Genomic DNA, 25,912 nt, shown 5'->3' on the forward strand with positions numbered 1-25,912 from the left:
ATGTAAGAGAAATGAAAGCATATGTCCATTAAAATAAGTGTGTAAATCTAGTCTTTGCATGTGTATTCATAACCCCAAACTAGAAATTGCACATGTACCCATTAAGAGAAGACTGGATTAACAGACTGTGGTATACTACATTATGTAGAGTGAAAGAAGTCTTATACAAAATTATATTTTCATTTATACAGAGTTCTTCAGCTCTAGGTAATGAGCACTTGAAACATAGCTAGTGGAAGTTGAAATGTCATCTAGGCATAAAATAGACGTGGGATTCCAAAGGGTAGCAAAGAAAGCAAAATATCTCCTTAATGATGTTTTTGTATCGATTACATATTTAATTGGTAATATTTTATACAGATGGGGTTAAATAAAATATATTATGAAAAAAAAATTTTTTTAATTTCATTTTGGTGACCAGCCAAGATGTCTCATGCCTGTAATCATAGCACTTTGGGTGGCTGAGGCATGTGGATCACTTGAGCTCAGGAGCTCAAAACCAGCCTGGGAAACATGGTGAAACTCCCCTCTACAAATAATACAAAAATTAGCCAGGTATGGTTGCTTGCACCTGTAGTCTCAGCTACTTGAGGGGGCTGAGGCAGGAGGATCGCTTGAGTCCACAAGGTAGGGGTTGCAGTGAGCCAAGATCGCACCACTGCACTAGCCTGGGTGACAGAATGAGACCCTGTCTCAAAGAATTAAAAAATCTGTGGCTTATGCTTGTACTCCCAACACTTTGGGAGGCCGAGGCTGGTGGATCACAAGGTCAAGAGATCAAGACCATCCTGGTCAACATGGTGAAACCCCGCCTCTATTAAAAGTACAAAAATTAGCTGGGCATGGTGGCGTGTGCCTGTAATCCCAGCTGCTCAGGAGACTGAGGCAGGAGAATTGCCTGAACCCAGGAGGCAGAGGTTGCAGTGAGCCGAGATCGCGCCATTGCACTCCAGCCTGGGTAATGAGCGAAATTCCGTCACAGGAAAAAAAAAAACAAACTCATTTTGATTTGTAAAAAGTATATGAATGTTTATATTCACATGCATCACATATCATGGTAGATTGGGAAATAACGTACTAAGGCAGTGGTTCTTAAAGCATGGTCCCCAGCCCTGCAAGCAGCATCCACATCACCTGGGAACTGGCTGGGAATGCACATTCTCAGGCCTCACCCCAGATTAGGAGCTCTGGGAACAGGGTCTGGTGGTGCATGATTTACCAAGCCCTTACTTAGGGCAATTTTAATATATGTTCAACTTTGAGAACCACTTCCCTAGAGTGTTAACAATGATTTCCTAATGGTAAAAAAATATATCTTTAAAAATTTTGCTTATTTATCTAATTTCCTAGATTATATATGTTTAAATCGTAACCGATTATTAATGTTTAAATTGTAACCGATTATTATTATTAATTATTGTTTTGAGACCAAGTGTTGCTCTGGTGCCCAGGCTGGAGGGCAGTGGTACAATCTTGGCTCACTGCACCCTCCACCTCCTGGGTTCAAGCAATTCTCCTGCCTCAGCCTCCTGAGTAACTGGGATTATAGTCGCCTGCCACCATGCCCAGCTAATTTTTTTGTATTTTTTGTAGAGACGGGATTTCACCATGCTAGCCAGGATGGTGTCAATCTCCTGATCTCATGATCTCCTGACCACTTGGTCTCCCAAAGTGCTGGGATTGCAGGTGTGAGCCACCGTGCTTAGCCAATAGATTCTTTTTTAAAAATTAATAGGATTTTTCATGGTATCCCACAAAGTTTGATTTTTTTGTGTGGCATCCACAAATTGTTTTCATTTTCAATACTTCTCATTTTCCCTGGGTTTCTTCTTTATTTAAAAGTATGGTATTTAGTTTTCAAATCTATGGGGGATTTTTCACGAATTCCTCAGATGTTCCTTTACAATTTAATCCCACAGTGGTCAGAAATAGTAGTTTGTGTGACGGGAAGCTTTCAGAGTCGTTTCCTGATACTTGTTTTGTGGTGCAGAATAGACTTATTTCCGTAAGTTTTGGATGTGTACTTGAAAAGGCAGTATGTCCTGTGTTCGGTAGAATATTCAGTATATGTCAATGAGGTTATGGCTGATAGTGTTTCAAATCTATTATTTATTTTCTGCCTGTGCATTATGGAGAAAGAGATATTAAAGTGTCTGTAATTATAATTGTTGATTTGCCTACAGTCACGCGTCCCTCAGCGATGGCTCTGTGTTCTGAGAAATGCGTTTTTAGGCAGTTTCATCGTGCAAACATCACAGAGTGGACTTACACAAACCTAGATGTTGTTGCTTACTGCACACCTAGGCTATACTGCCGTCTCTATAGTATATTACTGTACTGAATGCAGTAGGGAGTTATAATGGTATTTGTGTTTCTAAACTAAAAAAGGTACAGCAAAAATACAAGACTCTAATATAATACCACTGTTGTATTATGCACATGTTCTCGAGCCCGTAGCCTCGCCTCCTCAAGCACCAGGACAAGGGGCCGGAGCCACCGCAGCTCCCTGCACATGTTCTCGACAGAAATGTCAGTATGTGGCGCATGACCGTTTCTCCCTGCAGTCTCGTCAGTTTCCTCAGCATGTATTTTACAATTGTTATTAAGTGTATAGGTATTTACGACATGAAGCACTTGCCCAGTGCCTGGCACACATTGGGTGCTCAAGAAATACTAGTTCCTTCCCTGCCCCTTTTCTAATGTCAAAGAACTGATTATCACTTAATAAGACCCTTTCTAAAACACCTTAAACGTTCCCATGGCTTATGAAATCCATCTAAAACATCACTCGCCAAAATAACAGGGAGAAAAAAGGATGCTCTGAGAAAGAGACGAACTTTGGGGATATTGATTCCTCTTGTCCTGCCTTTGATACATCGCCGTCAGCCTCCTCTCACCTGCGAGTATAGCCACGCGCCACATACTGACATTGTGGACAGCAGACTGCATGTACGGCGGTGGTCCCATGGGACTATAATCCTGCATCTTCACTGCACCTTTTCTGTGTTTAGGATGCACAGGTTGGAATTGCCTTCATTATTCAGCATGTAATGGGCTGTGCAGGTTTGTGCCTGACAGTAGGCTGTACCTGGCCTGGGTGAGGGGTAGGCCATGCCATCTAGGTGTCTGTAAGTTCACTCTGTGATGATGCTCATGCAATGTCTAGATTGCCTAGTGATGCGTTTCTCAGACTGTATTTCAGTGCAAAGCACACACATGTGTTCCAGACAGGGAAAGTAGCGTTAACAGGGATCAGAGACAAACAGCATTGGAGGAGAACAGGTGCCTGACTGAAATGTAGCAAGATGGGCTCAAAGGTGGTATTACTGCTGAATTGTGGAAGAACAGTGCTACAGGCTGAATTTTGTCCCTTCCAAAACTTGTGTGTTGAAACCCTAACCCTGAATCCCTCAGAATGTGAGTGTACTCAGAGATTGCTTCTTTCTCTCTCTCTCTCTTTTTTTTTTTTTGGAGTCTCCCTCTGTCGCCCAGGCTGGAGTGCAGTGGCATGGTCTTGGCTCACTGCAACCTCCGTCTCCTGGGTTTAAGCAATTCTCCTGCCTCGGCCTCTGGAGTAGCTGGGATTACAGGCATATGACACCATGCCCGCCTAATTTTTGTACTTTTAGTAGAGATGGGGTTTCACCCTGTTGGCCCAGCTGGTCTCAAACTCCTGACCTGACCTCAGGTGATCCACTCACCTCGGTCTCTCAAAGTGCTGGGATTATAGGCATGAGTGCCCAGCTTAAGTCTCTAAAGAGGTAATTAAGTTAAAACAAGGCCCTTGGTGTGGGGTTGGCTCCTTAAAAGAGGCCACTTGGACACAGACCTGGAAATGCTCCCACAGAGGAAGGGACCCGGTGAGGGTACAGTGAGGTGGCATCATCTGGAAGCCAGGAAGAGGAGGCTCTAGGAGAACCCACAGCTGTTGGCACCTTCAGCCTCCAGAACAGTGAGGGAATAAATTTCTGTAGTTGAGGCCATCCAGTCTGTGGTTCGTTATGGCAGCCTCAGCAAACTGATAAATACAGTAGGCCTTCAAACTCTGGCAAAAGCGCCTGGATTCAGTCGGCAGGTGCAGCTTTGAATCCTACTGATGGGGAATGAGATTTCTCTAGAGGTCTATTCATTTCAACCAGATGCTTTTCCAGTCAGGCCCTGTGGAATGTGGTTAAGAGACCAGCAGCATGGATTTCAGGGAGAAGGGAGGTGCGGTTTGGTTGAAGGGATAGAGGTTTGGGGTTAAAGAGGTCATAACAAATCTGACCCTCTAGAGATCCATTGGCAGGGAAAGAAAGCTTATGGTGTCTTTGTTACCTTTTGACTCATCTGGAACTGGTTTCTGTGTGCTTAGGATGTGGGAACAAGTGACTCGCCCAGGATGACATGGTCTGGCTCTGCTTGCCTCCCCATACCCCCCTCCTGTATAGCAAAGGCCAGTGCTTTCACTGCAGTTGAGAGGCAACCTCTTTCTTTCCTCTTGCTGCTCCCAGCTCATCCATTTATAATGGTGTAAGTCCTACATGCTCCAGACTCTCTGCCTCAGCTCTGCAGATATCAGTCTGGCTGGAAAACAGGTCCTTGCAGGCCATGCGTCCTCACCCAGCCCCGTTGGCTTGGGATGTGATCGACACCTTGCAGTGCTCCTGCTGTGGAGCTGCTGAACAGACTGAGTTACCCTGGCCCATCTTACACTCCCAGCCCCACGTGTTATGAAACCACATGCTCCCTTGGCTCAAATCGGTGTGTGTATTTGATGCTTTCCACAGAAATGACAGAAACAGAGGAGACATGTTTAAAAACAATTCATAAACTAGGCAACCACATTGCCAAAGCATTGTTGATTCGCCCTGGGCAGTTTGCAGAAGCTGAGGCTGGCTCTGTGGCCACCTGGCAGTGGCGAGAGAGCTCAGTGGCCAGGACAGCAGGCTCCCTGTGGGCTCTCTGGTGAACTCACCCTCCCAGGCAGCATGATTGTTTGGAAACTTCTCCATCCTCCTCAATTCTCCAGCCTTCTGACTTTGCGCGGGAAACAGAAGGCGTCAGAGAGGAATTTCCTTACTTTCCTAACGCAGAAATGTGAACCTCCCTGGGTCTGTCATTAGCCTCTCCCTATGTCTCTCACAGTGGGAGAGCTGCTGTTTAGAGCTGAGCTGTTTAGTGGGAGGCTGAGGTGGGAGGATTGCCTGAGCCTGGGAAGTTGAGGCTGCGCCACTGCACTCCTCTCTGGGTGACAGAGTGAGACTCTGTCTCAACAACAAAATAATTAAGTAAAAAGTACCCTTCTCTGATTCCCCAGCCATCTACCCCCGTTCTGGTACCTCTTGCTTCACAGCCAAGTTTCTTGATGAAGCTATTCATCCTCTTCCCCACCCATCAGACGTTCAGACCCATCAGTGAGTCAGGTGACCCTCTGAGTCACCAAATCAAGGACCGGTTCTCATCTGTGAATTTTCAGCAGTTCTCAGTATTGTTCCTTCGCGAAACACCGTCACCCCATGATGGCCATGACAGCTCTCTCCCTCCTTTCCTTCTAGTCTCCTCTGCTCCTGCCTGGCTGTCCGTGGTGGAGGTGTTGGCCAACACTCACACATTTTTGATTCTTTAGACTCTCCACTGACCATCAGCATCCATGGAGTCAGGGTGATGGCGACTTCTAAATGTGAGGAGTCTTGCCCAGGCGTCTCCTCTTAGCTCCAGATGAATGTATGTCACTGTCTGTATACTGTCTCTTCCTGTACAACCCAAGGGCACCTCAGATACTTAACATGGCTAGAACCCATCAGTCTCAGTCATCCGCAGTGCTTCCTATCTCTGGAGATGGCACCAGTGTCTGCCCAGATGCCTGCTGCTGAAATCTCAGTGTCATTCCGGTTATTGTCACCTTCCTTCCTTCCTTGGTCCTCAGTGGGTTCCAGTGGTTTTTACCTCTTAAATTGTTCTAGCATCCACCTACTTTCTCAAGTTCTACTTCTGCCATTCTGGTCCAAAATATCATCCTGTCTTGCCTGGACAATTGCCAGCAGCTCAGCCTGCATCCATTCTTGCTCCTTCTAACCTATTCTCATACTGTCAGACTCATCTTTTAAAAATACAGAACCAATCATGTCAGCTCCATGGGAAAGATCCTTCCCATTGATCTTAGGAGAAGGAAAAGCATTTCAATGTGGCCTTGGCGGGGTCAGGCCTCTTCCTGACCCAGCGGCCCTGCTCTGCAGCTATGGTGATCATCCCCCTTGGGCATTAGGACCAGGGCTTTTACTGTCTGTCTTCATGTATTCTGCTTACCTTCCTTCCCTTTCAGATCTCAGCACAGCGTTGTTTTCAGGGAAACTTGCTCCCTACCTCTGCTCCTCCCATGCATATTGCATATATGTAGAATTTTCTGCATATCGTGACATCTTTTAAAAACCTTTCTGGTTAAGAAGAGACTGTGGCTCCCAGTGCTAGCCAGTTTTTAGAGCAAGGAGGTCCCAGCTGGGAGTACCACCTTTGACATACAAGCAAGCCAATCCAGGGTTGCCTCCTTTATCTGACCCACTCATCCCTGGGAGCATTGTTCCTCTGCCTGAAGCATCCCCTGTAATTCAGAGACTGCCACAGTTATTCCAACGAGCCAGTCCTGAACTGTGTACCCTGCCTCGCTCTGCCATGGAAATCTCGATAAAGGCCTAGGCTCTCTTGGGGCTCCTGTCTCTTTATTTGTAATGCCTGCATGGTAATGTATCATTGATGTACATTATTCTATTTAGGTTACTGTAAAAGCGTTTACTGTTATAAAAATGCTGCAGTTAGTATTCCTCGTGTGTGCAGAAATGCATAATTTCCTGAAGTGAAATGGCCGGGAAATACTTTTTAGGCCTTAGCTCCTTATTCTCTAATAAGTCTCTAGAAACATTGTACTGGTCCATACATCCATTAGCACAGTAAGACAGTGCCTGCTTCCCTGAACCCTGGTCAACTTTGAATATTATAAAATAGAAACACCCAAGTAAGTGTATGTGCAGCTATATCGAGATGGAAATTTAATGAGTGGAAATGGTATTTAATTGTTTTAATTTGCATTTCTAGTGCAAATTACTCCTGGGTGTCAACAGTTTTCTGTTAGCTGTTGGCATTTTCTCTTTGTAAATGATCTGTGGTTCTCTGCATGGTTTCCTAAAGGGCCGTTTCTCGTTTTCGTATTACTTATATACCCTCTTTATATTAAGCACATTAACTTAGTTTTGTCCTATATGCAAACATGAGCTTCTGTGGAACCTTTTCAAATGACTGGAAATTCAAGGGGGAGGTTAAAGAAAAAAAGCACATGAAATGGGATAATAAGGTCAACTTACATTTTATTAATAAGGACAGCAGGTTTGGCTCTTCCTGGAAAACTTCGCTACTCGAACTGTGTGCCAAGAAGCAGATGTGTGAAGATAGTCTGGACTTTGAAGCCGACAGGCCTGATTTCAGTCCTAGCAATGATTTCAGTCTCCAGCTGAGGGCCCTAGACAAAGCAGCCTCTGCAAGTCTCAGGTGTCATTCCTGGGTACCTCGAATCCCCTGGCTTGTTTGGAGAGGTCAGTAGCATAGTGCAGAGGTGACGGTCTGTAAATATTCATTCCTTTTCCACATCCCTCAAAGATGTGCTGTTCTAGACACACACATCTGTGTATTCTGTTTCAATAAGGAATGTATGTATTTCACTCAGCTAGTAGTCAGACATGAAATCATTAATATTTTCCAAATAGGTAAGTAGGACAAAAGTATAAATGAGAGTAGACAAATCCTTAGTTAACCATGTATATCTGAGTCTAGGAGAGATTTTAATTTTCGAGCTCAGGGATAATATTAGCAAATTAGGATCTGTTCTGGAAAAGTGGTAGAGAAGGTAAGATACAACATTCTGGAGAAAAAAGGAACAGACGTTCTCATCTCCTCACAAATATTTTGGTTTGAAACAGCTTTAAACAAAATCTCAAAACACTTGCACTCTTTCATTGAGAACTTAGGTCTCAATCTGTTCTGTTCTCCCTTTAGGTGTGGCTGGATCTCCTCAAACCCATTGTGAAGCAGATTAGAAGTAAGTATATGCCGTACATTTCATAGCGATGTGAAATCTGAATCCAGACGGCTTCATGTCTAGACGTCTCTTGCCCTGTGGCATGAAGCACTAGAAACACAAATTCTTCTACCCCATAATTGCTTTTCATCATCACTAATCCATGTACTATTAAAATGTGTGTCTTCTGCAGTTTTAAAATACCATTTGATTAACAACTGAAGCCTGCTATTATCTTAAACCCCAGAATAATTGAGCTTGTCTTGTCTATGCCATTGTTCCTTTCTGTCACTTTCGAAGGGTAGAGGTAGAGCCATTTATTCATAAAACTGTTTTTAGGTTTTTGATCCTTTTCAAAGCCCGTGAAATCAGAATGCAAGTAATGTTTGGGGAAAAGGGTGGTCAAAAGTGTGTGGGCATGTGTGTATGTGTATGTGTGTGTGCATATGTGTATGTGTGTGGGAATGTGTGTGTGTGTGTGTGTGTGTGTGTGTGTGTGTATGTGTATGTGTTTCTGAGTAGCAAGTAGAGCCCTGAAGGGAGCCTGACATATATGCATTTAGACTGTGTGTTGGAAAGAAAAGATTAAGGTACCTATAGGGGAGGAACAAAGGGAATGCTTGCTTTTGTCTCTCTTATTGTGTCTTCTTCCCCTTTCTATGCTTTGAGTTAAAATTCAGCATCAAGCTCTGGTCCCAGTGTCATCCCAAATGGCCCTTCACAGTAGAGTCTGGACAAAACTCTGAGAATACTGTGTTCTTTTTGTTGAACATGAAGCTTACAATGCCTGTGGGATCGTTTGTATGTTCGATTAAGAAACCCCGCTGGGCCGCTTACAGCAGTTTATGGGGATGTAATAAACACGCAGCACCATGTCCGCGTGGCCTGTGCGCACTTGAAATTGATGTTGATCTTCTGCAGTTTAAATGAAGCAATTATTTATGCTGACAATGAAGTGGCCGTCATTTAATATTTGCCGGGTGTCATGAGCATGGCTGGCAGGCAACGACTAACGTTGGGGTCGAAGGTAGCATAGTCTAGAAGATTGACATTTGTCCCCTGCACAAAGGGAACTGCTAACAGTGGGTAGGTGTATCTTTGGCACGGACCTGAAGACAGAGTTGTCTGTGGTCAGGTCAGAGCTGGAGCATTAGTGCAGTTTGTCTCCTCCATATGCTGTGGCAGGCCATGTGTGACAAAGCTGTCACTTGGCATTGAGTACTTACATCTTCTTGGTTTCGAGTTTTCTAAGGATCCGATTAGCCTCTCTGTGAAACTTGCGGAGAGTAAGTGCGCAGCCTTCTCATCTTCCTTGTTTGGCTGCTCTTATTTTGTGCTCCCGAATTAACATGCAGGAGTTCCTTAATTTTCATGCCTTTTTTTCTCCCAGTTTTGTACATATTGTCAACATCTTTATGTCATTTTTGCCTTTTTCTAAACTTGAATATGTGATCACAGGAATAATACACAATACTATTTGTATATGATCATGAAAAGTGAAACAGACATTGCTCTGCTTTTGTAACACTGCTGTTAAAATTTGGATTTCATTGTAGTACCTTATGTTTCAAAGAGCATAAATGTATTGCTGTCATTCCAAATGGCAGACCTTTTAAGATGGCTTACATTGTAGTTTACACACCAAAACAAAAAACCCCGACCCAAATCACAGATGATGATGATGATGATATTATTATTATTTTTTGAGATGGAGTCTTGCTCTGTTGCCCAGCGTGGAGTACAGTGGTACCATCTCATCTCACTGCAATCACTGCTTCCCAAGTTCAAGTGACTCTCATGCCTCAGCCTCCTGAGTGGCTGGGGTTACAGGTGCCCACCACCATGCCTGGCTGATTTTTGTATTTTTAATAGTGACAGGGTTTTGCCATCTTGGCCAGGCTGGTCTCCAACTCGTGGACTCAGGTGATCTGCCCACCTCAGCCTCCTGAATTGCTGGCATTACAGGTGTGAGCCACTGCTCCTGGTCACAGATTATTTTATAATCTGTTTGTTCTGTTTTCTTTCTCTTTTTTTTTTTTTAAATTCTGGAAAGTTACTCAACTTATTCAATCTCTCCCTCCCTTCAGTCCCTGTCTACTTCCTGATTATGTCTTAACTCATTGGTAAGACGGTTTATAAGACAGTTACAAAGGCCTTAGCTAGGCTGGCTGAGACCAAGCAGGGCCATGTCTTATGTATGTTTCCTTTCCTTTTTTTTTTTTTGAGACGAAATCTCGCTCTGTCACCAGGCTGCAGTACAGTGATACAATCTCGGCTCACTGCAACCCCCACCTCCAGGGCTCAAGCGATTCTCCTGCCTCAGCCTCCCAAGTGGCTGGGAATACAGACACGCACCACTGCGCCTAGCTAATTTTTTTGTACTGTTAGTAGAGACGGGGTTTCACCATGTTGCCCAGGCTGGTCTTGAACTCCTGACCTCAGGTGAACCACCTGCCTCGGCCTCCCAAAGTGCTGGGATTCCAGGTGTGAGCAACCGCGCCCAGCCTTGTATATATTTTCTCCCCAGAGTTTAGAAGCACACCTAGCTGCTGGAAACATATTTGATGAACACCTTAGCAACTGTATCTTATAAATACTTACATTTAATGCATTGGATAACTGATGTACATTTTCATTATTTGGGTGTAAAAGTAGCCAATGAGACACATTTTTGAAGAGAAATGACTTTATTTTTAAAAACCTAGGTAGAATTTAAGTCTCTAGAGAAAAAGTTTACTATCTCATTGTAGTACTTTTGTCATAGTATTTTTTACAAGCAAATCTCTCTTTTCCCCCAGTATGGAAGTGTGAATTAGTAGCTGAACGTGGCCAGTTTTTGAGTGAGTTGGAGATTGGCAGAGATGCTCTTGGGAGCTTGGAATGAGCTGCATTATTTGTATTTGTAAAATCTTTTTCTTTAATGGCATTTGAAACACAAATCAATAAATGCTTTGCTTCTTTTTCTTCTTCTTTAGGGCCAAAGCATGTTGTTGTTAGGTTTGTGGTGAAATTCTTTCCGCCTGACCACACACAACTCCAAGAAGAACTCACAAGGTTAGTGGTTTAGAAACTGTACTTTTTGCTACAGGGTACAGAGGAGAGGAGAAAATGAATGTGCTCAGCTGATGACACCAACACGTTCTTCATGTTTAGCTGAGCAGTGTCTGTTCCGTCCCGAACAGTCTAACCTTCCTCTCTCCCAACCCTGCTCTCAAAAATGGAGGGACGGACCGTTTTCCCAAAAGCCTGGTTTCTTTAAGGTTGTGATATGAAGCGAATCCTCGGCTTATCCCCTGTGAATATCATATTTCCCATCTTACATGTCACGTCATGGACTGTTTTGGATGTGAATCTCTTCTGTGAAACCAACATGTCAACTCAGAGTTTATCTTTGCTGCAGCCATGGGTCAGTTCTTCTGAAAGTGTGGTCAAGTGGCAGAAGTGTGACTGTTGAATCAGACCTGACTTCCACCATCATCCTGCCACTTGCTGTGACAGGCCAGCTACTTTTTAACCTTTGTGTTGCCATTAATTCCCCTCTTACAGTGACGACTCTAATGGCTCACTTGGCCAGCGTGGCCCTGAGGATAAGCAAAATTATACTAGAGTAGCTGGGATCCAGTAGGGACATTGTAAATGGTGACTGTCATCAGCATCATTGTCATCACTGTCACCATCATCACATCTTAACTTCTATGCATTATATTTTTTTTCTTTTTTTTGCAACAGTCTCTCTCTGTCACCCAGGTTGGACTGCAGTGACGCACTCTCGGCTCACTGCAACCTCCGCCTCCCAGGTTCAAGCGATTCTCCTGCCTCAGCCTCCTGAGTAGCTGGGATTACAAGCATGCACACCATGCCTGGCTAATTTTGTATTTTTAGTAGAGACAGGGTTTAACCATGTTGGCCAGACGGGTGTCTAACTCCCGACCTCAAGTGATCCACCCGCCTCAGCCTCCAAAAGTGCTGGGGTTATGTGCAGGATATACTGTGCCCAGCCTCATCTTATAATTTGAGGCAAGACTGGTAGTGTTCTAAAAGAGGGCAGAGCTGGCAGGAATATGTGCAGATAAAATGATTCCTTTTCAAGAGCATTCTTCAGCGGACACTAACCTGACCAGCCTAGTTCTTACCACACATGGTTTTCAAGCAGTGACTGTTTAAGACCGAGGCCATCACATTCTTCCTCATTATTCTTAGTATAGAGCGCAGCATCTTAGGTCATCATTGATTGTCATTTATCAAAGGGATGAAGATATTGATTTAGTCAGCAATGTTTGTTAAGTGTGCCCTGTGTGCAAGCATTGTTCTAGGCACTGGGAATGCAGTGATGAAAAGACAGAATACTCTCATGGAAACAGACAAAGCAATTAAATAAACAAGATAATATCAGATAACAGCAAAAACTCTTAAGGTAATTGACGTAGGAGGATGTGATAGAGGTGCCGGGGTGATGACTTCAAGTTGGTGGGTCTGGGATGCCTCTCGAGGAAGTGAGAAGAACTGTCAGTGATTCACTAAAAAAGAGCTTTCCAGAGAGATGGAGCAGTCAGTACTCTGCCCAAGGTGGGAATCAGCTCCATCATCCAAATACATAAAGGAGGCCCAGCGTGGCAGCAGTCTTGGGAGTGGCGTGGTGAAGTGGGAGAGAGGCTTAGCACAGGTTGTTTTGGAAGATTGGCTGCCACGTGGATGGTGGGGAGAGAAGGAGAGTCTGGGCCATCCTGTGAGGAGGCAACCACAGAGGTCCACACCATGATGGTGGCAAATAAGCCACCAATAGGTAGCAGTGGAAATGGAGGCGAGTAGTTGTGTTTGGAACAGGTACTGGAAGAGAGTCTCTCTGTCTTGGTGATGAGGTGGAGGTGGACTCTGAGGGAAGGAGAGAGGGTGCTTAGATTTTTCACTTGACCGACTGTGGGGAGATGGTGTTAGGAGTTACTAAAATGAGAGAAGGATGGAGGGGAGTGGAGGACCGCGGGGGTGAGTGGAGGACTGTGGGGGAGGAGTGAGAGTCGGGGTGGTTCTGGCCAGGTCATGTTTGAGATATCTGTTAGGCATCCCGTGACCACAGCGGCAGCAGGAAGGAGGTCGGGTACAGGAATGTGCCATCCAGGGAGACGGTGACGAAGACTTGCCACTGCTTTGTGTGTTCTGAACAAGTTACTGCTAATCGTCTGCATCCATAGAATCCTCAAATTGGCAAAGAAGCCAAAGGCAGCCAGGAATTGGCAGAAGCCAGCAGCCTTCTGGGAGCTACCTGCAGAGGAGGGACAGCCTGAGCTGCTCAACCCAGCTGCCTGGCAGCAGAGCCTTTTGCTGGGGCTGCTGGGTCTTGGTTTCTGGGACTGCTTTTCCTGCCGTTGGACCCTGCATTGCCCTGAGCTCTGTATGCCGAAATCAATCTAGGGGCAAGTTCAGCTGCTGGAGGAATGTGGTTGTGTTTGGAATAAGTAGCGTCAGTAGCGTGCCTTTTCCTCATGTGAATCACCAGGCCTCTTTCTTGCTCAGGAAGTTGGAGGCACAAATCCTTTATTTCCCCATTTTTTTTTTCATTAAAAATTCTGTCTTGCAAATAGGTTTGCACCTTTTCAGTTTTTGAGAATCATCATCCCTAGAGGTTTGCAGTTGTCTCCTGTTCTGGCTCTTGCGCTAAAACTCCAGCTCGTTACCATCAAGCCGTGTGTGCCCAGTACATTGCCAGGCTCTCCGTCAGTGCCCATCAATTCCTGAAGTTACACGAGCTCAGCTGGACGGAGCAGGTTTTTGTCGTTTTTGTTTTCTGGCACCCAGTGTGAACTGACATTTAAGAAGTCTCTTCCAAGGAGACGATTCTTTTCGCTTGTTGTTGAATAAAACTGATCTGAAATTCCTACTGTATTTATCATCTCTCTGTCACTCCCCACTTGGTGCAAGGCCTAGAGAACCTCACCGGGCCGATGTGTTAGGACTGTCATCTCAGATTCCTGTAGAAGCAGCAATGGGCTATTGAGATTTCAGGCAGGTGCTTTTCTTTGGCAGATGGTGAATGAGGGGCTATTGGGAGAAGCTCCATGGCAGCTGTCCTTTGTGGGAAGGGACGCTTAGACAGAAGTGGGACGGACAGAGAAACTGGCCTGTGGTTCAGCAGAGTGTAAGTGACTGTAGCTCCGTCGTGAATGCTTTGGGCTTCCAGGAATAGCTTTCATTTCCTGTTGATATAGATAGGAGATTAAATGGCACCCTGCTGTTAAACAAGAAGCTGCATTCCTTTATATTTATTGAACTGCTCATTGAGTGCAACTCCAGCCTGTTGACAGCAACACCCAGGCATCTAGAAGGAGCATATTGACTCCTGGGTGCAGGCTGAAAACAGCAAGTGAGGCTCTTTGGAAAAGGTGATCCTAGCTTTTCTGATTGCGTGGCTTGGAATCACTTTCCTTATGGTGAGTCTAGCCATCCTGTGTTCTTCCCCTTCTCTCCGGGCATCCTCTCTTCAGTTGAATCCAGCTTCTCCTTGCTTGTGTTGTTATAGGCAAGGGACCTGCCCTGCACCACCTGCTGAGGTGTTCTCTTAGACTGCAGGGAAATTGTGTATTACTTACATGTAATAAGAAAAGAGAGAAGAAGATGGCCTTCCAGATGAAATAAATTATTCATATTGAAAACAAGGCATCAAATGGGTGCAACATGTGACTCTTGCAGTCCCTAGAAGTGAAGTCACTCTGTCTGCCCCTGCCACAGTCATTGCCGCTGTCCTCATGTCCACCCTTCTGCTAAGGAAACTTGATTGCATTTTGAGCGCTTGTTTTCATTGTGTTTACCAGTTTAATTTTATTTCGTGCCCACCAAGTAACACTCAGCCTTTGGCTCTGTGAGATGGATTGGAACTGCTTCAGTGGCCAGTACTAAAGGTGCTGCAGAATCTCTAAAGCTAGTGTCACAGCCAGCGTGCTCAGCTTGCAGCTCATGGCAGTCAAACAGTGGGCAGAGTTAGTTCCCAGGAAGCGACTTCTCGTGTTACAAGGGGCATTGGAACAGGAAGAGTCCATGTAGTAAGGGGATGCCACGTTCTTCCTTCAGCCTTCAAAATAGCCACGAGCCCTCCCAGTAAATGTGCACTTTCAGAACCTAGTGCCATCTTGCAGCCCGTGTGAGATCGTCACCAAAAGTCCCCAGAACCTGTTAAACTCTGCCTGTGCATTTGTCCCTGAAAACCTCTTTGTGAACACAGACCTCATGTTGGAAATGATAAATGGTAAAATATTCAGAATGTAATTTTAAAACAGGTAAAATAGGCTGGGTGCAGTGGCTCACGCCTATACTCCCAGCACTTTGGGAAGCCGAGGCAGGCGGATCACGAGGTCAGGAGTTGGAGACCAACCTGGCCAACATGGTGAAACCTCATCTGTACTAAAAATACAAAAAGTTAGCTGGGTGTGGTGGCGGGCGCCTGTACTCCCAGCTACTCGGGAGGCTGAGGCAGGAGAATCACTGGAACCTGGGAGGCAGAGATTGCACCACTGCACTCCAGCCTGGGTGACAGTGCGAGACTTCGTCTCAAAAAACAAACAAAAATAGGTAAAATACTCAGAATGCGATTTTAAAACATGAAGCCCTCCTACTTAATTAAAAACCAATCACACAGATTAGAATTAAAATCTGTAGCTCTACAAAGTTTTGGCTCAAAAGACAATAACTATAATCGAGCACAATGGTTTTTATTCCCTCCTCCCACGTGAGGTTTAGATTGTTTAATATTCTCTGCTTTTCTTCCCTTTGACTTCACACACACACACACACACACACACACACACACACACACACACGGGGTAGGGGGAGAGAAGGATGGAGCAAGAGACCCAGAATAAAATTAGAGAGGTCAGAGAAGGCCCGTTGGTAGGTGTGGAGGCTGTAGGGTGCTTTTTCATGGTTATACAATTGCTGCTTGGTTTTTTTAGTTCTCAATAATAAAACTTCCTAAATGCCCTAAAGGGGATTAGTTATTCTTTTATTTAAAAAAAAAAAAAAAACTGCCAACTTTCATTGAATATTTTTTGTCTAGTAGTGTTTTTCATGTATCTTATTTAATTCTTATGGAAACCTCTGTGGCTGATACTGTTAGAGGCCCTTTTGAAAATCAAAAATAACGTTCCATTATTATAATAGTAAATATACATTGTAGGAAGTTAGAATACATAAATGGTTAAGACTAAGAAAGTGAAACCATTGCATTCCTGTTGCCCGTCGCATTAGTAAGATACCCTTTCTGAAATTGTCTAAGCATACATATGTACTTTTCATGTCAACTAATACATTGGCCATAGTTGCATTTCCCTGTTTACCCCCTAAGTGTCCCTTATATCTGCTTCTTCTAAAATAAGACTGGCAGGGTGCGGTGGCTCATGCCTGTGATCCCAGCACTTTGGAAAGTTGAGACAGGAGAATGTCTTGAGACCAGCCTGAGCAGCACAGGAAGACCGTTCTCCACAAAAAAACCTTAAACAGTTAGCTGGGCATGGTGCTGTGTACCTGTAGTCGTAGCTCCTCAGGAGGCTGAGGCGGGAAGATTGCTTCAGCCCCCAGAGGTTGAGGCTGCAGTGAGCAGTAATTGCACTGCTACACTCCAGCCTGGGCAGCAGAGCAAGACCCTGTCTCAATCAGTCAACTAATTAATTAATTGAAAAAAAGATCCGCTCTAGGACCACATGTTGCATCTGGTTACTATGTCCTCCAGGCCTCTTTTTAATGTAGGTTAGTCCCTCGTTTTCTTTTCCTCATGACAGCATCTTGTTGAAGAAATTGGACCAACTATACCTTCTGAATTTGTCTGCTAACTTTCTTGTGGTGCTGTTTAATTTGTTCCTCTAGCCTTTGTGTTTTTCCAAAACTGGATGTCATAGCCTGTTTTATGCTGCTATAAAGAACACCCGAGGCTGGGTAATTTATAAAGAAAAAAGGTTTATTTTGCTCATGATTCTGGATGGCTAAAAAGTTCAAGATTGGGGATTGACATGTGGTGAGGGCCTCAGGCTGCTTCCACTCATGATAGAAGGCAAAGGAGACCGTCCTGTGCAGAGATCGTGTGGTGGGACAGGAGGCGGGGGAGTGGGGAGGTGCTAGGCTTTTTGTAACACCACCAGCTGTCATAGGAAGTAAGGGCGTGAGAACTCACTCACCCCCAACGGAGGGCATTGTCTCTATTCTTCAGGGATATGTCCCGATGACCCAAACACCTTTCATTAGGCCCCACCTCCAACCATGCGGATGCAATTTCAACATGAGGTTTGGAGAGGACAAACGTTCAGACCACAGCTGTGGAAATTCATTCTGGGGCTTGACTAATACAGTTAAACATTTGGGCTGGAGTCTGTCGTAAGTGATGTCATATGCCTCATGTTTCAGTAATGATTCAAGATTATTCATTGCATTCAGGTAGTAACATTCTGATCATTCCATGCCAGGTAAACTCGTGTTACTTTGGCCCTATATGAATGTCCAGTCTCTCACATGTTTTTTTCACCCATTGACAATCCTTCCTGGAATCAATAATTTCTTCAGCATTTTTGGAATGGAGATTTTCTAATTCTGTTATTCTTGCTATGTTGTAAAATGGCACTTAGAATTTTTTTGCCAAATGCTTGAGGCAGAGTTTTACTTTATGGGAGATAAATCTATAAAATCTTTCCTCAACTACTTGGCTGTCCTTAAACACCCTTTCCTCTGACCAGGCAGGTTTCTAGCTCAATTATTTGCCTTATTATTTAAATAAGGAGACGCTTTGATTCGCCTGGAATGTACCATGCCTCCAAGACCCTGTCTCTCTGTCCTTCTGTAATAGTGGGATACAGGGATTCAGGGTGCCCTCAGCTCCCCTGAGAGAACATTTCTCCAGGTTCTTGGTCTCCTGCCCTCTCAAGGGCACCGCGGCGCAGTGCACAGTAAATGCCGGACTAAAAAGTGTTTGTAGAAAGTGATTTATTCAAAGAGAGAAACAGGAGGAGGAGAGAGAAAGAAACCGCTAACTCTCACACTGAGTGAGAAAATCCAGAAAGATGGAATCCAGGAGAGGAAAGCAGCTTCCACAAGAGTGTTAGGGAATAGAGAGAGATGGAGTTTAGGAGAAGACAGGCTTCCACGAGAGTGTGGAAGGGGACTCCAGAGAGGAAATCCAAGAGAGATAAAAACAGCTTCCAAGAAGGGACTCCAAAGGGGTGTGGAAGAAGGGGACTTTTAACCTGGGAGGAAGGCCCACCTTCTCTAAGACCCCTGGCCAATGAAAGGAGTTCCTTAAAACTTCCGATGGAGTGATTGACTCTTAGTTTCTTCCCGGGCCGGTGAAATTCAAACATAAAACCATTAAATCTCCGGGTTGGAGAGAGATGGGAGGGGAGCCTGGCGCTAGGAAGTTCTTGCTCTTAAAACTACGCCCCCTTGTGGACCCTGAAAGAGAACATACTCCCTCACTTGCAGCAGGTAATTTTTTTTTTTTTTTTGTCGTTTTTTTGTTTTGAGACGGAGTTTCACTCTTGTAACCTAGACTGGAGTGCAGTGGCGCAGTCTCTGCTCACTGCAACCTCCGTCTCTCTGGTTCAAGTGATTCTCCTGCCTCAGTCTCCCGAGTAGCTGGGATTACAGGGCCTCACCACCATACCTGGCTAATTTTTCTATTTTTAGTAGAGATGGGGTTTCGCCATACTGGCTGGGCTGGTCTTGAACTCCTGGCCTCAGGTGATCAGCCTGCCTCGGCCTCCCAAGGTGCTGGGATTATAGGCGTGAGCCAGCAGCCCCAACAAATGGTATGAGGGACAGAATCTGTTTGCAAACACTGTTCTCAGGCAGCAGGCAAAACTAGTAACTACCCTTCTAAAAATCTGTGAATTGGTGTCATTATTTTTGCATCTATTTTCACATTGTACAGGTTTGATTTGGTTTTGTCTTGTGGGGGGTGTTTATCCATCGCCTTATGTATTTATCGTTTGTGGAATAAACAGTCCAGTTGTACTGTTTTCATTATTTTTAAACATATAATAAATTGTTATTGGCTATCATGACCCTGTTTTGCTATTAAATATTAGATCTCATTTCTTCTATCTGATTTTTTTGTGCCTCTTAATGGCCCCATTCCCTCCCACCCACCACCTTTCCCAGCCTCCAGGAACATCGTTCTGCTCTCTCTCCCCATGAGTTCAATTGTTTTAATTTTTGGCTCCCACAAATAAGTGAGAACATGTGAAGTTTGTTTTTCTATGCCTGGCTTATTCCACTCAACATAATGACCTCCAGTTCCAATCATGCTGATGCAAATGACAAGATCCCCTTTTTTATGGCTGAATAGTAATCCACTGTGTATATATACCCCATTTTCTTTGTCCATTTATCTGTTGATGGACAGGTAGAAGATGGTTGTACTACTAATTTACATTCTTACCAACAATATGAGGGGTTTCTCTCTGTACCGATAGTATATGAGGTTTTCTTCACATATGAGGCTGTCAGCATTTGTTACTGCCTGTCTTTTGGATATAAGCCATTTTACTGGGATGAGATGATGTCTCATTGTAGTTTTGATTTGCATTTCTCTGAAGATCAGTGATGCTGAGCACCTTTTCTTATGCCTGTTTGCTGTTGCACAGTTTTTAATGTCTTTGATTTACAAATATCTTTTTTTCTTACACCAAAAATGTTGATGTGCATAATACCACAATATAAAGAAAATAATTTAAAAATAAGTTAAATGGATTTTTACAGATCTGGTAACTGGGGCTTATGGAAGTAGCTAAGTGACAATTATGTTACAAAAAAAGACACCCCCCCGCTTGCTTTTCTCATTTCATTGGCAAACGTCTGACTCAGCATAATTAACTGCTTTTATTGTCTGAGCCATAGAACAATTTTAGAGTATGGATGACTGATTCTGTGAAAAAAATGTAAATATTTCCTATACCCTACAAAAATATACAGGGTGCTAGATTATAGTCCCACATTTTTAAGGCTCTCTCTCCCCATATAAAATGAAACGTATTATTCATACTGTGAAAAGATGGTAGCATACATCTCTTTGTATTTTGGGGGGAGATATTTACACTGCAGTGAATGGCAGCTGGAATCCACTCCAGCCCATGCAGACTTCCTGGTTGGGACTTGCATCCCTCTCCGTGGCTTCTCACAGGGAGGCCACGTTGCCAGCAACCTGCTGCCCTCTTTGCCTGACACCCAGCTCTGTTGATCTTCACAGGTACCTGTTCGCACTGCAGGTGAAGCAAGACCTGGCTCAAGGCAGGTTGACGTGTAATGACACCAGCGCAGCGCTCTTGATTTCACACATTGTGCAATGTAAGTTCTGTTGGTTTCCTTTGAAAATCATGTTGGAAATAACACAGTGATGTGATTACTGGGGAGAAACATCATATCCCCCAAAAGACAGTGTCCATGTCTTTTTTTGCTGTTCGCATGAAGGCCTGTGGGTGGAAGAGAAAAACAGTACTCCTGATGTCTCTCCCCAAATATGAACCCCTGTATTTTCTGTTCAGGTATTTGTTTTGCTTCAAGGATTAGTACACAATTGATACTTCAGTTGTCTCAAAGGATAAGCTTGGATATGTGATTGTCAGTTCCACTTGTTCTGTCCTGTTCTTGGATTTAAACTTTATCACTGAATATGGCATATTAGCCTTCATATGCCATTTCACTTCTCTCTAGAGTGTTTGCGCTCCAGAGCTCAGTAAACCAAGACAGATGAAGCTGGATTAGTGATGTTTGACCCTAGATATTTTAATTTGCCTTAATATAAATAAAGGATAAATTAGACTGTGCTCATCTCAAGGCTGCCTGGCACCCCACATGGGTGTTTTTTTTTTCCCCTCTTGACCAAGGCAGAAATTATTGAAATAAAATATGCACATTATGTTTCAGAAAGGTAATTGTGGGTATAACACTCAGTGTATAAGCGCTACTGTAGAGGAAAGTTGAGCTAGGATATCACCTCCACATTTCCATTGTAGATGAAGCGGCCTCATACAGTCAGCCCCTCCCATCCTGATAGGTGCCTAGTTAACAAGATTTACAAAGGTTTATGGGAAGTGTCACTCTTAGTAATCAAAAAATTGCTCTAGTCTATTACAGTAAGGTTTCAGTAGATGATGTGCATCTTCTTGTTTTTTGAATAAGAGCACTTAATAGATAGATGTTTTCTCCAATTTGAAAAAATGACATGGGCAAGAAGAAACAAAAAAAACAGGTATCTTTATTAAGCCTATGTGCCAGCACTATATATATAATCTCATTTAATTCTCCTACAGCCCCCTGAGATCAAGTCTGTCGTTATCCTTATTTTGCAGGGGAGGGACCCTAAGCACAGAACACTGTGATTTTTGCCTCTCCTGCATTTGGTCTCCGCTCTTCATAAAATGATAGTGGAGAGGGAGAGGAGGTTTTGAGTCAGGCAGGCTCAGTTTCTGTTCGTTGGATGATGACTCTGACAGGTTACTAACCCCCCAACCTCCATTTCTTCCGGAACATGAGAATAATAGAATCTTTTTCATAAGGCTGTAAAAATGAAACGATAGCGTATATAGTTGTCTCTTAGTGTCCATCAGGTATTGGCTGCAGGACCTCCCAAAGACACCAAAATCTGAGGCTGCTCAAGTCCCTGATAGAAAATGGTGTCCTATTTGCATATAAGCTATGTATATCCTCCTATAGACTGTAAATCATATCTAGGTTACTTCTAATAATTAATGCAATGTAAATGCTATATGGTTATTTTGTATCATTTAGGGACTAATGACAAGAAAAAGTATCCTACATGTTTGATATAGATGCAGTATTTTTGCTCTGTCAAAAAGGAAAAAAGATAAACGTGTTTTCACCACACACACACAGAATGTACAGTAACATATATTAGCTTAATTTAGCCATTTTACAATGCGTACATACATCAAATTGTGATACTGTTCACTATAAATGTATACCCAAAAAAATTCTTTTTTACACAGAGTTAGAGTGTAAACCAGGTTAGAGTGTAGTAACCCAGGTTAGAGTGCGGTACCTCCGCAACCCGGGTTAGAGTGCAGTACCTTAGAGTGCGGTACCTCCGCAACCCGGGTTAGAGTGCGGTACCTTAGAGTGCGGTACCTCCGCAACCCGGGTTAGAGTGCGGTACCTTAGAGTGTGGTACCTCCGCAACCCAGGTTAGAGTGCGGTACCTCCGCAACCCGGGTTAGAGTGCGGTACCTCCGCAACCCGGGTTAGAGTGCGGTACCTCCGCAACCCGGGTTAGAGTGCGGTACCTTAGAGTGCGGTACCTCCGCAACCCGGGTTAGAGTGCGGTACCTTAGAGTGCGGTACCTCCGCAACCCGGGTTAGAGTGCGGTACCTCCGCAACCCGGGTTAGAGTGCGGTACCTCCGCAACCCGGGTTAGAGTGCGGTACCTTAGAGTGCGGTACCTCCGCAACCCGGGTTAGAGTGCGGTACCTCCGCAACCCGGGTTGGAGTGCGGTACCTCCGCAACCCGGGTTAGAGTGCGGTATCTCTGCAACCCGGGTTAGAGTGCGGTACCTTAGAGTGCGGTACCTCCGCAACCCGGGTTAGAGTGCGGTACCTTAGAGTGCGGTACCTCCGCAACCCGGGTTAGAGTGCGGTACCTCCGTAACCCGGGTTAGAGTGCGGTACCTCCGTAAGCCGGGTTAGAGTGCGGTACCTCCGTAACCCGGGTTAGAGTGCGGTACCTCCGTAAGCCGGGTTAGAGTGCGGTACCTCCGTAACCCGGGTTAGAGTGCGGTATCTCCGTAACCCGGGTTAGAGTGCGGTACCTCCGTAAGCCGGGTTAGAGTGCGGTACCTCCGTAACCCGGGTTAGAGTGCGGTATCTCCGTAACCCGGGTTAGAGTGCGGTACCTCCGTAAGCCGGGTTAGAGTGCGGTACCTTAGAGTGCGGTACCTCCGCAACCCGGGTTAGAGTGCGGTACCTCCGCAACCCGGGTTAGAGTGCGGTACCTCCGTAACCCGGGTTAGAGTGCGGTACCTCCGTAAGCCGGGTTAGAGTGCGGTATCTCCGTAACCCGGGTTAGAGTGCGGTACCTCCGTAAGCCGGGTTAGAGTGCGGTACCTTAGAGTGCGGTACCTCCGCAACCCGGGTTAGAGTGCGGTATCTCTGCAACCCGGGTTAGAGTGCGGTACCTTAGAGTGCGGTACCTCCGCAACCCGGGTTAGAGTGCGGTACCTTAGAGTGCGGTACCTCCGCAACCCGGGTTAGAGTGCGGTACCTCCGTAACCCGGGTTAGAGTGCGGTACCTCCGTAAGCCGGGTTAGAGTGCGGTACCTCCGTAACCCGGGTTAGAGTGCGGTACCTCCGTAAGCCGGGTTAGAGTGCGGTACCTCCGTAACCCGGGTTAGAGTGCGGTATCTCCGTAACCCGGGTTAGAGTGCGGTACCTCCGTAAGCCGGGTTAGAGTGCGGTACCTCCGTAACCCGGGTTAGAGTGCGGTATCTCCGTAACCCGGGTTAGAGTGCGGTACCTCCGTAAGCCGGGTTAGAGTGCGGTACCTTAGAGTGCGGTACCTCCGCAACCCGGGTTAGAGTGCGGTACCTCCGCAACCCGGGTTAGAGTGCGGTACCTCCGCAACCCGGGTTAGAGTGCGGTACCTCCGTAAGCCGGGTTAGAGTGCGGTATCTCCGTAACCCGGGTTAGAGTGCGGTACCTCCGTAAGCCGGGTTAGAGTGCGGTACCTTAGAGTGCGGTACCTCCGCAACCCGGGTTAGAGTGCGGTATCTCTGCAACCCGGGTTAGAGTGCGGTACCTTAGAGTGCGGTACCTCCGCAACCCGGGTTAGAGTGCGGTACCTTAGAGTGCGGTACCTCCGCAACCCGGGTTAGAGTGCGGTACCTCCGTAACCCGGGTTAGAGTGCGGTACCTCCGTAAGCCGGGTTAGAGTGCGGTACCTCCGTAACCCGGGTTAGAGTGCGGTACCTCCGTAAGCCGGGTTAGAGTGCGGTACCTCCGTAACCCGGGTTAGAGTGCGGTATCTCCGTAACCCGGGTTAGAGTGCGGTACCTCCGTAAGCCGGGTTAGAGTGCGGTACCTCCGCAACCCGGGTTAGAGTGCGGTATCTCCGTAACCCGGGTTAGAGTGCGGTACCTCCGTAAGCCGGGTTAGAGTGCGGTACCTCCGCAACCCGGGTTAGAGTGCGGTACCTCCGCAACCCGGGTTAGAGTGCGGTACCTCCGCAACCCGGGTTAGAGTGCGGTACCTCCGCAACCCGGGTTAGAGTGCGGTACCTCCGCAACCCGGGTTAGAGTGCGGTATCTCTGCAACCCGGGTTAGAGTGCGGTACCTTAGAGTGCGGTACCTCCGCAACCCGGGTTAGAGTGCGGTACCTTAGAGTGCGGTACCTCCGCAACCCGGGTTAGAGTGCGGTACCTCCGTAACCCGGGTTAGAGTGCGGTACCTCCGTAAGCCGGGTTAGAGTGCGGTACCTCCGTAACCCGGGTTAGAGTGCGGTACCTCCGTAAGCCGGGTTAGAGTGCGGTACCTCCGTAACCCGGGTTAGAGTGCGGTATCTCCGTAACCCGGGTTAGAGTGCGGTACCTCCGTAAGCCGGGTTAGAGTGCGGTACCTCCGTAACCCGGGTTAGAGTGCGGTATCTCCGTAACCCGGGTTAGAGTGCGGTACCTCCGTAAGCCGGGTTAGAGTGCGGTACCTTAGAGTGCGGTACCTCCGCAACCCGGGTTAGAGTGCGGTACCTCCGCAACCCGGGTTAGAGTGCGGTACCTCCGTAACCCGGGTTAGAGTGCGGTACCTCCGTAAGCCGGGTTAGAGTGCGGTATCTCCGTAACCCGGGTTAGAGTGCGGTACCTCCGTAAGCCGGGTTAGAGTGCGGTACCTTAGAGTGCGGTACCTCCGCAACCCGGGTTAGAGTGCGGTATCTCTGCAACCCGGGTTAGAGTGCGGTACCTTAGAGTGCGGTACCTCCGCAACCCGGGTTAGAGTGCGGTACCTTAGAGTGCGGTACCTCCGCAACCCGGGTTAGAGTGCGGTACCTCCGTAACCCGGGTTAGAGTGCGGTACCTCCGTAAGCCGGGTTAGAGTGCGGTACCTCCGTAACCCGGGTTAGAGTGCGGTATCTCCGTAAGCCGGGTTAGAGTGCGGTACCTCCGTAACCCGGGTTAGAGTGCGGTACCTCCGTAAGCCGGGTTAGAGTGCGGTACCTCCGTAACCCGGGTTAGAGTGCGGTACCTCCGTAAGCCGGGTTAGAGTGCGGTACCTCCGTAACCCGGGTTAGAGTGCGGTACCTCCGTAACCCGGGTTAGAGTGCGGTACCTCCGTAAGCCGGGTTAGAGTGCGGTACCTCCGTAACCCGGGTTAGAGTGCGGTACCTCCGTAAGCCGGGTTAGAGTGCGGTACCTCCGTAACCCGGGTTAGAGTGCGGTATCTCCGCAACCCGGGTTAGAGTGCGGTATCTCCGCAACCCGGGTTAGAGTGCGGTATCTCTGCAACCCGGGTTAGAGTGCGGTATCTCTGTAACCCGGGTTAGAGTGCGGTACCTTAGAGTGCGGTATCTCTGTAACCCGGGTTAGAGTGCGGTACCTCCGCAACCCGGGTTAGAGTGTAGTATCTCAATCATGGCTCACTGCAGCCTCAACCTCCTGGGCTCAGGCAATCCTTCTGCCTCAGCCTTCTGAGTAGCTGAGACTATAGGTGCGTGCCATCAGGCCTGGCTAATATTTTATTTATTTATTTATTTATTTGAGATGGAGTTTCACTCTTGTTGCCCAGGCTGTAGTGCAATGGCACAGTCTCGGCTCACCACAACCTCTGTCTCCTGGGTTCAGGCAGTTCTCCTGCCTCAGCCTCTGAGTAGCTGGTATTACAGGCATGTGCCACTA

General features: G+C 46.2%; 1 protein-coding gene across 16 annotated transcripts in view; it reads left to right on the plus strand.

Annotated features, from left to right (window-relative positions):
* Window positions 1-25,912, plus strand: part of FARP1 (FERM, ARH/RhoGEF and pleckstrin domain protein 1) — a 321,357-nt gene that overhangs the window by 221,520 nt on the left and 73,925 nt on the right. For all 16 annotated transcript variants that reach the window (XR_013534808.1, XR_013534712.1, XR_013534800.1 and 13 more), the window contains exons 4-6: window positions 8,026-8,068; window positions 11,023-11,101; window positions 20,265-20,362. Coding sequence is in view for 12 of the 16 variants with exons in the window: in XM_078370486.1 (XP_078226612.1) it covers window positions 8,026-8,068; window positions 11,023-11,101; window positions 20,265-20,362 (220 nt within the window). In the remaining 4 variants the exon portion in view is untranslated. The remainder of the gene's footprint in view (window positions 1-8,025; window positions 8,069-11,022; window positions 11,102-20,264; window positions 20,363-25,912) is intronic.

The sequence above is a fragment of the Callithrix jacchus genome, chromosome 1 (genome assembly GCF_049354715.1).
Source record: "Callithrix jacchus isolate 240 chromosome 1, calJac240_pri, whole genome shotgun sequence".
NCBI classification, from domain to species: Eukaryota; Metazoa; Chordata; class Mammalia; order Primates; family Cebidae; genus Callithrix; species Callithrix jacchus.